This window comes from Physeter macrocephalus, chromosome 5 (genome assembly GCF_002837175.3).
Source record: "Physeter macrocephalus isolate SW-GA chromosome 5, ASM283717v5, whole genome shotgun sequence".
NCBI classification, from domain to species: Eukaryota; Metazoa; Chordata; class Mammalia; order Artiodactyla; family Physeteridae; genus Physeter; species Physeter macrocephalus.
This window is the reverse complement of record NC_041218.1, coordinates 72,187,271-72,202,068: the sequence shown is the minus strand read 5'-3', so window position 1 is coordinate 72,202,068 and position 14,798 is coordinate 72,187,271. Positions and strand designations below refer to the sequence as shown.

At 35.0% G+C, this 14,798-nt stretch overlaps 1 protein-coding gene across 1 annotated transcript in view; it reads right to left on the bottom strand.

Annotated features, from left to right (window-relative positions):
• AHR (aryl hydrocarbon receptor) overlaps window positions 1-14,798 on the bottom strand; it is a 51,988-nt gene that overhangs the window by 22,018 nt on the left and 15,172 nt on the right. The window contains exon 3 of the mRNA XM_007100219.4: window positions 2,124-2,227. Within this exon, the coding sequence (XP_007100281.1) occupies window positions 2,124-2,227 (104 nt within the window). The remainder of the gene's footprint in view (window positions 1-2,123; window positions 2,228-14,798) is intronic.

Here is a 14,798-nt window from a genome sequence, read left to right as displayed (position 1 = left end):
AAAAAGAAGAAAATACCTAGGAATAAACCTACCTAGGGAGACAAAAGACCTGTATGCAGAAAACTATAAAACACTGATGAAAGAAATCAAAGATGACATAAACAGATGGAGAAATATACCATGTTCTTGGATTGGAAGAATCAATAAACTAACAATAGAACTACCATATGACCCAGCAATCCCACTCCTGGGCATATACCCTGAGAAAACCATAATTCAAAAAGAGTCATGTACCACAATGTTCACTGCAGCACTATTTACAATAGCCAGGACATGGAAGCAACCGAAGTGTCCATCAACAGATGAATGGATAAAGAACATGTGGTATATATATACCATGGACTATTACTCAGCCATAAAAAGAAACAAAAGTGAGTTATTTGCGGTGAGGTGGATGGACCTAGAGACTGTCATACAGAACGAAGTAAGTTAGAAAGAGAAAAACAAGTATCGTATGCCAACACATATATGGACTCTAAAAAGAAAAAAAATGGTTCTGAAGAATGCAGGGGCAGGACAGGAATAAAGATGCAGATGTAGAGAATGGACTTGAGGACACAGGGAGGGGGAAGGGTAAGCTGGGATGAAGTGAGAGAGTGGCATGGACATATATACACTACCAAATGTAAAACAGATAGCTAGTGGGAAGCAGCTGCATAGCACAGGGAGATCAGCTCGGTGCTTTGTGTCCACCTAGAGGGGTGGAATAGGGAGGATGGGAGGGAGACGCAAGGGGGAAGGGATATGGGGATATATGTATACATATAGCTGATTCACTTTGTTATACAGCGGAAAGTAACACACCATTGTAAAGCAATTATACTCCAATAAAGATGTTAAAAAGATAATCACTGGCCCATAATTTAAAGCAGTTGAACAAGTGTTAAGCATGCCACATTTGTCTATTTTCACTTGAGATAAGAACTTCCTTATTACTTTACTACATAAACTAAGATGCATGTTTAATCACATTAAGCAGCAATTATTAGAATGCTTCCTGTGACCTGAATAAGGGGTCTTTATGTTTCAGCTAATATATATAAAAATCCTCAGCTAGAGGCAGGAGGAGGACGACTCACGGTTGAATATATTTAATTTTTTCTAACATAATGGAAGCAAAAGTTAATTTTCGCTATCTGGGATTTGAACACAATTACAAAATTATAATAAAATCTTATAAATTGTTAGGTTACACTTAAGCATTTACTGAATGAATGGAGTTACTGAAACTTATGGCTACTTTTTGTCACAATGGCAAATTAAGTTCTCCACTCAGTTCACTGGGTAGAATTGAAAATTATTATGTAATAGTAATAGCGCAGATTATAGCACACATCTTTTCTGTTTTGTTTTGTTTTATTTTAACTAGTTTCTTTTTTTTTTTTTACCATTTTTTTAAATTGAAGTATAGTTAATTGACAGTGTTGAGTTACTTTCAGGTGTACAGCAAAGTGATGCAGTTATACATATATATATATATATCCTTCATAGCACACACATTCATTCTATCTTTCTTTAACAAGATAAATACCCAATAGATACCAAATAAATAAATAAATCAAGCATCGTATCAGATCCAAAAGAAAAAAAAATTGGAAAATATTTAAAATACTTTTATAGACAAATCTACTAGAAACTCTCCAAGTTCTAGCGCATGACAATAGGGCTGACAGTTGTTGAAAAAATTCTGGAGCAAGTTGATAAGTCACACACAGCTGCTAAAAGAAAATATAGTTATAAGAACACATTGAAAAAAATAAAGTTCAGGTTAAGAACAATTTCAAACTATTTAACAAATAAAATTATTTTAATGGAGCTATATTCCTCAAAACATATACATAAATCCAATGTCTTAAATGAGAACCTTTAAAATAATCTAGGAGTTCTTGCTATTTAAAGAAATGCAACACGGAAAGTGATAACTAGACTTCTAATAAATATGCTTCATAAAATTCCATTTTTTCATGTACAATACTAACATTATACCACTATTGTACTTCAGATGAAAGTGGTATGAAATGCTGGGTGAGTCCTAAATAAACTGGGGATAATTAAAAGGCTGTTAATTAATTTTCCATTTATAACTGTCCTAATGAAAACGAACTATATTTACTATAAATTACCTGCAGTAAGAATTCTCCTTCCTGCAAGTTCAGGCCTTCTCTGAATTTTGTTCTACAGTTGTCCTGGACTTCATTTCTGTCAGCTGGGGTGGACTTTAATGCAACTATGAAAAAAAGGGAAAAACAATGATATAGTATAGGTGGTTTTTAAAATAAGCAGTTTCAAAGAGCTATAATAAAAAACCTTTGTACACCAAACACAGAGATAATTTGAAAAATTGGTATCTACTGGTACTACAGTAACTAAGTGAACAATCCTTTGCCACTGGGTGGTTTCCAGTCAGCTGACAGATTCTGGTGGGTTTTTTTTTGCTGCATCGGGTCTTCCTTGCTGCGCGGGCTTTCTCTAGTTGCGGCGAGCGGGGGCTACTCTTCGTTGGTGTGTGGGCTTCTCATTGCGGTGGCTTCTCTTGATGCTGAGCACGGGATCTAAGCGCGGGCTTCAGCAGTTGTGGCTTGCAGGCTCTAGGGCGCAGGCTCAGTAGTTGTGGCGCACAGGCTTAGTTGCTCCGCGGCATATGGGGTCTTCCCAGACCAGGGCTTGAACCCGTGTCCCTGCATTGGCAGGCAGATTCTTAACCACTGTGCCACCAGGGAAGTCCCTGACAGATTCTTAAAGATAATTTTTGATGAGTTCACTATATGATTTTTGGCATATTACTTAAGGAGTTTCAAAGAATTGCCATGACATTGCTATAAACACTCCTCCAGTTCTTATCTATTTAGGAGAATAAGGTTCCTCACAACCTAACCTATAAAAATATTTTTAATATGTCTCTACATATTTATCTTAATATCTGTGAACTACTGGGTGGTGAGAAGAATCAACCAAATGCCTTATTAAGAAAATATGTCCACTGAGGTTAGGATCCTCTTGTCTAGTTTTAAGGTAAAAAAAACTGTTAGTAGTAGTATTAAGTTCATATTAAATTTATAGATCAATTCATGGAGAATTAATGTCTTTATGATGTTGAATCAATGTGAGAACACATATGTTTTCCCATTTGTTCAAGTCTGTATTTTTTGTCCCACTAGAATGTTTTGAAGTTCTCCACAAAAAAAGTATTTTTATGTCTATTCCTAGGTATTACACCTTGTAATGTGGCTTCTCTTTCATTATCATCTTCTAGTTGCTTATGGACTGCATATGTGAACGGGAGTCTGACGGGATGGTGGGATGCTTACTATAGAGGGTAGCACACTGTAATGCTGCATCTCCCCACCTTCCCATCTCCGCATCGTGTGTGTGTGCACACATTTATGGTCTGGAAGGCAGCCCAGCTGAATAGAAATAATAATTGCTACCATTCACTTATTTAGCATTTTTCCAAGCACTCTCAAATGTTTTCTCAGTTAAAACATGTGGATGGACATTGGTATCTGACAGAGCTGAGTTCAAATCTCAGCTCTGCCATTTCCTAAATGTGTGAGCTTTCTGAGCCTGTCTCCTAATATGTAAAGTGATAATTGAAAAGGCAAACAAACAAGCAAAAACACCCTGCAGGGCCGTTGTGAAGAATAATTAGAATATATGTGAAGTTCCTGACGTAGAGCAGCTCAATATTAGTTGGTAGCTTTAACTATTAGCAGTATTTCCCAAAGCTCATACATTGTGCTGTTATAAAGTTTAAACTTTTAGACACTATTACACCACCTTTCTATTTTTCTGATCTTTTTTTAACCTGTGATATTTAAAATAAGAGAAACCATTAAGCCAAACCAACTGTGACGTTCCTTTTAAGATTTCTTATTTCATTAGATTTTTATGCGCTAAGGATAATCTGGCTCAGTGATAAGCTGGAGATATATTAATAACCAGATTTTTCTCTCAGTTTGAGCAAAGCATCACATATAAAACATTTTCATGTGTGAAGCATATTTTCTGGTAAACCATCAGTGCACGTGTCACACTGGACTCTTATGCCAAGTCCTTGCCTTTGCAGAACTTGAAGCATATCTCTTTGAAAGAAGAAGCCAAAAACCTGGCCTCTGAATATAACAATTCCAAAAGGCCACAGAACAGATTTCCTTAGGCCAAAATATAGTTTGAGGTAAATTAACTGATCTAACAGTTAACCAAGACCAAAGGAAAGGCTTAATCTTTTCTCGTTGAAAGGTGAAGGACAGAGAGGCCTTTCCTCCCTTTCTCTCCTGTAAGCTTTGTTGTTCCTTGCTTTCCAGTGGCCACATTTGCTTGAACGCATTAAAACCTCACAATGTAAGGGTTAACTACACCCTCCTACTTTTCCAAAAGCTCCAGTATGAGGCACAATTTAAGAGTTATACCAAATATCAATAAGATTTGCTATTAGAAAGAAAACAACAAAACCCAAACCCTGACATTATGAAAGAAGCGAAGTCATCCTAAAAATGGATAGATATTAATTGTGTCAAGTTTACAATGTCTAAATTTTCTTATTAGGAATCTTTTAAAATTAACTTTTAATCAATGGAATGATGTCAGTTGCCACTAGAGTTATTGGACCACTGAGAAGCTGAATAAGAAATGAAAGAGGCCATTCATCTCAGTAAGTTACAATTTGTTTCTGGTCTTGTTTTGGGGATATTAGCCAATGTAATTAGACATTAGACAGACTCTGCCTTTAAGTAGGGCATATAAGCTATGGAAATGAAGAACTAGAAAAGAATGTCAAAAACATTAAGTACCAGGATGGAATTTAATTAAAGTGTTACAGGAACTTGAAAAAGAATAAATTCTTTCTAAACAACAATGCTTACAGTTCTAAATGTTAGAGGGACAATATTTAATACGTATGTATAACTACTGCTTAAGTAGGAAAAGTGGTAAGTGCCTTTGGGGGAAGGATCACTGGAGGGTCCTTCCAAAAACAAGCAAACAAGTATTTCTGTTGCTCTCTTGTTTAAGGCTAATAATTAATCAGTTAAGAATTTAAGTAAATATGTGCAAAGATGAGTCCAAGAAGGGTGCACTCCCTACCCATTCTCATCTAAGAAATACTAATATGACTTTTTAGAAAACTTATTTTATGTCCTAGCCACCTGACCCAAACTATGTAATTTTTGCCTTTCCATGAAGTTTCTCCTCTATTGCTTGATCTCATACCTACCACCTCTCCCTTCTTAAAGTTACTGGAAGATGTATTAATTAATACTACTCACTTTCACATATACATTTCTTGCCTTGATCAGAAAGCAATAGAAGAGTAAGAAGATGATGTGGGGATATGACTTCCTACCATCTGAGTGGCCTTAAATAATTTCCTTCATAATAATATGTGATACTTAGAGCCCACACTGTATGTCAGGCAGTCTCCATTTATTACGTCTTATTTATTTAATCTTCATAAGAGTTCTATGGGACTGGCCTTACTGTCCTTTCAGTAGATTAGGAAACTGAGACTTAAGGAGGTTAGGAAACTTTCCCAAAGTTCTAGCTTTAAGTGGCAGAGCCTAGATAAGACCCCAGGCAGCCTAATCCTAAGTGCATGAGCTATTATTAACCACCTACCAGACTTCTCTCCCATGCTAACCACCTTTGACCTTTAGTTTCCTCATCTTTAAATTAGGACAGTGATACCTCTGGAGACAAATTCTTGTGAGAGCTAAAATAACAAGTAGAGTACCTAGGTTAATGCCTGAATCTGTAACTGATAGTCAAGGATGGAGGAAATGGGCTATATGCTGAGTTTACACACGCTCAAACCATTATGGAAGCTGACATGAAAAGTTGCAAACTAGGGATAATTGAGTGTTTTCTCATCTCTAAACAGGGAGCATTAATGAGTGTCTAACGGGACTGCTATGATGACTGTGCAACATAAATTTGAAGGTACTTCAAACTTGTAAACTGTTATAAAAATTATATGCATCATCAGATGCAGAAGACACTTTAATCATTACACCCCTGGAATTAAATACATGGCAGTTCATAGAAACAAAATATAATATCTGAAAATAAGTCATGAGCCAATTCCGCTACTTGGGAAACACTAGCCGTACTGAAGAGACATTTGTTAAAATCCTCCCCACATGTGCAGGAACGGCACACCTTCCAAAGTGTAAGGCTCTGACTTGCAGCATTTAGTGGAATATTAAGATAATAAACCGTGAAAATATTTCAACTATTTGCTCTTTGAGAGATGAATGATGCAATTAAACAAGAATTTAATTGATAATGGAATTTAGAGTGTAAATATATCACAGCATTATCAGATTGTAATATTATCCATATAATTATTACCAACTGATTCAAGTCTTTTTCCCATATTCAAGTCTTATTCCCACATGCATTTAATCATATCCATGTTTCCTAATATGGCACTTTCCTTCCTTATACATCTAAGCTCAGATTTCCATTTCTCCCTACAAGCCAAATATTTCCTCTTCAAAAAACATGCTCTGAATTTTTCAAGAGAGAAATTCACGGGAAAAAATATTGGCATGTGGTAAACTATACTTTGTATTTTGTTACTGTAGTTGGCATTTAAACAGAAAGATGACATGGTAAATGTCTTGCCAGGAAAAAGCATAAGCCTTTTTAATCTCTAATTGTTGATATAAATTCAATTTATTTTACAATAATGTTTATCATCCCCCTTTATTACCTCTGGTAGGAAAAGTTAAATTCCATTCCCACATTCATATAAGCATAAAAGAGAGCAAAGCTATCACCTATTATGAAATTCAACCAACTACATCTATAAATTAGAAAGGGTTAAGTAATGTAGTATTTCTTGAATATAATGAAAACATCCCCAGTCTAGTATGGATGAGTATTTACAAATAATTTCCAATCATATATAAGTGTACCTAAAAAGAGTTCCTTCTAGATCCTTTGAGGTAATAGATAGATATTTCACTTCAGTAACATCAAGTTTGTTTGTTTGTTTGGTAAATGAAGCATTGTCCTTTTGAGGGAAAGAAGGAAGAAACTGAAAATTTTTTTATACAACTATGTTACATTCTAAGTTTTCAGGAGACAAAGATTAGGTGTACACAGTTCAGTGCTTTCTGATGATATTCACAGATTTTTTTTCTGCCTAGAAGTTTCTACTCACCAAGGCAGAATAAAAGTAAATTCAGGTTTTAAAAAGGCACATGTTAGTTTATCTTTATGAATGAATGTAGGTTGCATAACTGGTGGTTACTGTCTTTTTAGCAAATCTAAAGAAACACATCATTCTAAAGCTGCAAAAATCCTTAAAAGTTAGATCTATTCTCACTCTCGATTAAGTGGAAACTAACTTCCAAAGATGTTACTCAACATTTTTCCAGTTTTACATTTAGTTACATGCAATTCTACTGTAACGATATGTTAGGTCTCTGAATTAATGAAACCAACTAGAGCAATTAGTTTACCTTTTCAGTGGGGAATGAGTTGCATTTAGCTTTCCACATAAACAAGAATGGAATGAAAACTGCGTTCTGGGCTTCCCTGGTGGCGCAGTGGTTGGGAATCCGCCTGCCAGTGCAGGGTACACGAGTTCGAGCCCTGGTCCCGGAGGGTCCCACATGCTGCGGAGCAGCTGGGCCCGTGTGCCACAGCTGCTGAGCCTGCGCTCTGCAGCCCGCGAGCCACGGCTACTGAGACCCGCGCGCCTGGAGCCTGTGCTCCACGGCGGGAGAGGCCACCGCGATGAGAGGCAGGCACACCGAGGCGAAGAGTGGCCCCCGCTCGCCGCAACTAGAGAAGGCCACGCCCAGCAACGAAGATCTAACACAGCCAAAACTAAGTAAATAAATAAATTTATTAAAAAAAACAAAAAAACTGCATTCTAAGTAGGAAAATTTAATCAGCCAGAGCAGTGATTCTCAAACTTTCATAGACATTAGAATCATCTGGAAGGCTACTGAAACACATTGCTGGACTCCACGCTCTAGAATTTCTGACTCAGTAGGTCTAGGGTGAGGCCCCACAGTCTGCATTACTAACAAGTTCCCAAGTGATGCTGAGGGGCAGGTATCACATTTTGAGAACCAGTGACTTAGAAAATCTGGATTTAGGAAATAACTCACAAACGTTCTGGATCTCATTCCTTCGTACTTTCTAAAATTATCTTTCCTCTGCTTAAAGAGTTCATTATGAATATGTCTTCAGGAGGTAATTCTAATCCCAATTTTATAAAGACGAAAGTAGAACCACATAATTTACTACTGAAACACAGGGCAATAACAAAAAATTCTGTATGTACAGTTGACCTGTGAAACACATGGGGTTTGAACTGGGCAGGTCCACTTACATGTGGGTTTTTTCCAGGAAATAATACAGCACTGCAGGATTGGTTGAATTCACGGATGCAGAACTTTGGAGATGAAGGAACCATGGATGCGGAAAGCCGACTGTAAAGTTACCTGCCAATTTTCGACTAACCCCCGTGTTGTTCAAGGGTCAACTGTATACAATTTAAATTTTATAACTGTGGTTCACAAAGATCTTACTTTTTAGGATAAACCCACTACACACTTAAAACATCAGGCAGGCAAGCATTCTTACTGTCCATGCTGAGAAGATGAAGACTGTGGAACAGTGATGACAAAGGTCTAATCTAAAGCCACAGGGTTAGTAACCGAACTACCCCCCATGTCCCCTGCCTGCTGGTACTCCCCTTACATGACACAGTCTCCCTCTACTGAGCCAGGACAAAGAGAGGGAAGCTGCCTCTGTAACACAGAGACTAGACACTTGAAACTAGACACTATCAAAAATGCAGGAGGCAACAGAATGTTCTGTAAAACTGACCATAAAGGCACTCCCACATCATACGGGCAAATTTAAGGCTAGAAGAATTCGATACAGACAATTCTAGGTTCATTAAGTTGATCCAATTTGACTGTCTCTTCTCTCAACCTCCCACTGCTGACACCTGAATGGCTTTATGTCTTCTGTGGACAACCAAGAATTAGAAATTACCTCCTCTAGTATTATTATTTTTCTGTAGACTTTAGTTTCACTTTAGTTTACACTTTCACGTGCAATTTTCTCTTTGCCCCTTTAAGAACTGGAAACACCAAATGAAGTCATCTTTGAGCAAACTCATTATCACCATAGCACAGTTTCATATTTCACATACAGTTTCATATTTCACACACATATTTCTCTGCCCATCCTTAAAACATTTCATCTTTGGTATTTTCCCTCTTATTCTATATGCTTTCCTCAGGAATATTTTATTCACTTTCCTAGTTTAAAATACTGTTCCAATGACATTATGATGACTGCAAAATCTAAATCGCCAGCTACAAACAAATAAACGAATTTGAGCTACTGATTAAAAATGATTGATCAAAAAGTCAAAAAGCTGTAAGAGCAGGATTAAAAAATAACACATAAATATAATTACTAAATAAAAATGATTAGTGATAATATAAATGTGTGTTATTACAGACCCTCAAGTGATTAATTTTACATTACATGTGAAAATAGTTTCTAAAACACTATAACATGGCAGATGTATATTTCCATTAACCGGATCAGCAAAGACTCACAAAAAGTCAAACAATTTAACTACAGACATTTAAAATCTGTCCTGGGGAAGAAAAAAGAGAAAATTGCTGAAAGTTGGCTGGCTTTAATATTCCCCCAATGGTAATCTCTGTTTAAAAAAGAAAGCTAAGCCCATAAATTTATGACCAACTGGAACTGTTCATGGCCAAGCAATTAAGGATCAAGGATCCTAGAATCATATAACACTAGGAAATGATCAAAGAGAAAACCTATTAAAGCAGTAAATTTAAAAGAGACAAGAATGAAGCAAAACATATAATAAAGGATGTAATGAGTGTAGGTTCAGTTTGAAACTCTGTTATATATTTGTCACTGTTTTTAAAAAAATACTTGTCAAAGCGAAGGAAAACACTCAGATAAAAGTATCCTATGTAAAATATCATAAAATTATTTTTTCACTTTACTTATTCATAGAATTTGACTCTTCTGCTGGAAGTTAGGATATCTGAGGAAAAGAGACATTAAATTCCTGATCCAAAGAGGCCATATTATTAACTATAAAAGCCAGGATTTGAATACCACGATACCCTGACTCAATAAGAATGTCCTACCATTCTTTTCATCCATCCATGTTTCAATTTGCATGGATTTGATTATATTAAGTCCATAAATTAAAATTTAAAAGAGTCTCTAAATCTTACAGTTTTAGTTACGGAACGTATCATGAATGTTAGAGTTTCATGTTTTCGAATGTAAATTCTGGAAAAAAACACAGAGCTAAATTACCATCTAAAATGGATAACACCATGGGTTAATGAAACTCGACACTATTTGATGATTTCAAATGTGCTGATCTTTTAGGCAAACAAACCTACTTTGGACATTTCTAGAATTTAGAAATCACAATTGCTGCGATACTGCAAGTTTTGTAAATTACTTGACACACAGTAATTAAAAAAAAAAAAAAAAAAAGCAGATAAAGTTAGTACCCAAACCCTATGAATGTAAAAAAAAGTGCACATACAAACGCCTTAAACTTAATAAAACATCAACCCTTAAAAAAGGCTTTTTATTTAATTCATTTTTACTGCTTGATCAAGCTCATTCTTCATATATATACATGCATATATATTTGTTTTTCAAGATAATGTTCTGAAATCCAGAGAAACACACAAGCTGATGAATAAATAAAGATGAATAAACACAATAGCTCTTTTTTGAAAACCTAATGAACTGGAAATGAACTGTTAAAGTATGTACAGAAGGAAGACCAAGAAAAGAGCACATATAATTTTTAATGTAAAATAAAGTCAAAAAAGATCCATGGTAAACAATGAGGTTGAATAAATTTTAGATCACCACATAAAGTAAGTTAACTCTCACCATCCTCTCCTCTCACAGCATTTTTAGACTTGGTGAATTTAAAATACTCCAATATGTAAAACATTTACACTTAATACATGCTTAAAATAATCACCATTTTATAATGATTCATGACTCATTGCCCCTACACTGCCTAGTTTTAAAAATAACCAGAAAACTATTCCCTATGACGGTTGCAAACACAGAACTTTGGAATTAGAAACTCAGATCCTCAAGCTCACCTCTGTCAGGCTTAATGCAGCCTACAAAAAATCACCTTTTTTTTGTTTATAAGTTTTCCTTTCCACAAATTAAACTTGTACATCTCAATTATAGAGATGTCATAAAGAGTAACTCATGACTGAGATTAATGAAGGATGTAAAAGATTTCACAGTTAATGACTATTTTAATGGTATAATAACTACCATGAATATTTTACAGAATTAACAAATGCTACATGCCCTTGACATTTACTATTGTCTCAAAGAAAGAAAACTTGTCTGCCTTTTTTTACCTCATTAGGTATTTGTGTCTCAACAAAGAACGTGGCTTAGTCATTCTCATCAATTTGGGGGATTGCTGTCAAAAAGTAGAATAATTTAAACAATCCTTACATGATGATGAATATTTTTAAAACTGATAATGAAATCTAATTCAAAATTTTTACATGTTGAAATTACTCTTGCTAAGAATAAAACACTACCATACTGATTCAGACTGGTTAACAAGCACAATGTCCACTGTTTGACCCTGGCATTAAGAGACACAATATAGGAGGAAACAACCCTTTCCTTTCACATCAACCAATTTCAAAGACTGGGTTATGTATAACCACCCAAATCTAACTCTCTCTTAATAAACTATGATTGATCATAGTCATTAAGTAATTTAAACTTATTAAATATCTTCCATTTCAAAGTTAACATGATATGTGAGTCTAAAACTCATTTTATGACTGGGGTCTTCTTTTTATTCTCTACTTTTCTTTTTAAATTAGAAGGGGATAGTTTAATTTTAACAATTTGAAATTTGATGGAAAAAGTGTGAACGTGATGTTAAAGATTTTAGGCATTCAGTCTGTATTTCCAAGACCTAAGTCCACACTGACTTGCCAGGTCATAGCTCCACTTGGTTATTTTCTGTCTTCAGGCTCCCCTCAACATTGATTTAATCTATCAAGATGCAAAATTTGCACTTTACTATGTTTAATTACCAACATGAGAAAATAGCAATTTTGAATTTTTAAAATTTGTTTCCTAAAAGTACAAAAGACACTACAGAAGTACTTCAAAGATACATAATTTAGAAAAGTCTTTAAACAGTTAAAATAAGCACGGAAGAACAGAAGGTAACACAGAAGAACAATGTTACTGAGGAAACTGAATAGAACTTAAAACACCTTCTACAATTTCAATTAATCTATTATTAATATATCATTGTTATTAATCCTTAAACATGTTTAAATGTGTCCATTGTGCAGAAATTAAAAATAAAGTATCACCTTATTCTGGAATTTTTAATCTATCAAATTTACAAAGGGAGTGATTTTTTTCCTTTAAATCCAGAGACCTATTTGTCCATCCCAACTACACTGACAAAACTGAAAAACACACCAAGATTGCCAGACGACTGGGAAGTATTAATACAACAGGAACATGCAGCAAAGAAGAAAACGACCATAGGCCCAGGAACAAGATAATGAACACAAAGTGAAGGCAAAGGAGCAAAGAGGATGGCACAAGAACGTAAGGGGCAGTTCTGAAAGCACCAAGAAGGGGCACAGTGATACAGTTAGTTCAAAGAAGACTGAATCCTTAAATACTTCTACACGTTTCACTGTATGATCCAGCCAATCAATTAATTAAAAGCCATGTAATAAAAAATTTCTTACTGCTCTGATTCCTTAAAACAAACATTTAGAGACTATAATTGATAGAACCAATAATTATAATTGGCTATTAACAGAAAGCTTATTTGGAAATAGCAAAATATTAACGTCAAAAACTAAGCCCTAGAGCCATATTTCTAAGTATATAATTTAGAATTTCCACATTGTTTTTCAGATACGTTAATACAATTAAGTTAATAAATAATTATTGAGTGCTCACTCTGGGGCAGGCATTGTCCTAAGTGTTTAAGGTGTAACAGTAAACATATTGATAATATTCTCAAGGACCTTCCATTCTAGTGAGAAAAATAGGCAATAAATGGCATATTTAAGTGCACAAAAAAAGCATATTATGAAAATGAAAATTTTATAATCATTGCTTCATCATCTGTAAAATAAAGAGTGTACAAACTGAAAAACAATTCTCTGAGCTTTACTATCTAGAATACATATAGTTCAAGAGTTTTCAAGGATTAAACGTTCAAAGGTTCCCACTGCTCCTAAGTTGAAACCAAAACTAATAACTAATGAAACTTCTAATCCTTCTAAATGTTGCATTATAAATATTTAATGTGCATATTTTTAAAGGATTTCACATACAGTATTTGTCACAGTTTCTGAGATACTCGACCTTGAGCTATTAGAGGGCAGAAGGCTTTTTTCCCCTCTTTTTCTTCTTCATGAATTCAGCACAGTGCACACTATTTAGAATACAGCACAATCTTGAATTACAAAATGTATTAAAAAATAATTTCAGTTTAATTATGTCAAAGAAACACCTTCTAACTTTACCATAATGACTGAGTCTTGTTCAAGTACCTCAAAGTTATATTTTAGAATGTTTTGATTAACTAGAAATGGATAAAGATTAATGCTGTAGTTGAAACTTAAGTGCTGCTTTTCAGACAGTCTTAGAAGTATAGTCACGGCTCCAAAGTTTAAGAAGATCCCATCCAAGCTGGATTATTTAAACTCACAATAAATAGATGTATTTTCTTGGAAAAATATCTATTGTTACAGTAAAACTCGAGTTTCCTTTCTAACAAGATTGTATGATTACTCGTTTATATTGTTCTTTCCGCAGGAATTCACACACCCCCTGTTTGCATCCTGTTATTCACTCAGAGCTTCCCTTCACTTCGCTCTACTCTTTCCCTAATAGTGGGAGAGTGGTTTTAACCGCACACAAAAATCCTAATCACTGTCCGCCTGCTCCAAGTCTCCTCATTTGCATTTAGTACTTGTTCAGTTCATAAGAATTATTTGCAAATTTTATTCTCTGTGTTTTTTCAAAATATTGCATTGCCTTCCTAGATAACTGGTGGTCTGGGGAAGACTTTGGGATTTTTCACACATTATTTCCCTCATCTTCCATCAAACTCTGTTCCTGTACTGAACAACCCTACAAAACTGCTTAGAATACACACTACCCTGAAATCACACTTACAGTCTTTCTAAAATTTTGTACATTTAGATTTGTCTTTCTAAAGGCAAAGAAAAAAAATGTTTAATAATTCAGGACATAATCAAACCCAGGTTAAATCACTGCCTCAGACTTATCTAGAATGCTTATAAAAATACAGATTCCTGGGTTCTACATAAACCTACAAAGAATCAGCATAAAAAGAGCATGTCCTAGAATGTGCATTTTAACAGGCTTTCGAGGTTATGCTGATGCATACTAAAGTATAAAAACCAGTAAATTCAAAGGACCTAAAATTAAAGATAATACGACCCAGCAATCCCACTACTGGGCATATACCCTGAGAAAACCGTAATTCAAAAAGAGTCATGTACCACAGTGTTCATTGCAGCACTATTTACAATAGCCAGGACATGGAAGCAACCTAAGTGTCCATCGACAGATGAATGGATAAAGAAGATGTGGCACGTATATACAATGGAATATTACTCAGCCATAAAAAGAAACGAAATTGAGTTATTTGCAGTGAGGTGGATGGACCTAGAGTCTGTCATACAGAGTGAAGTAAGTCAGAA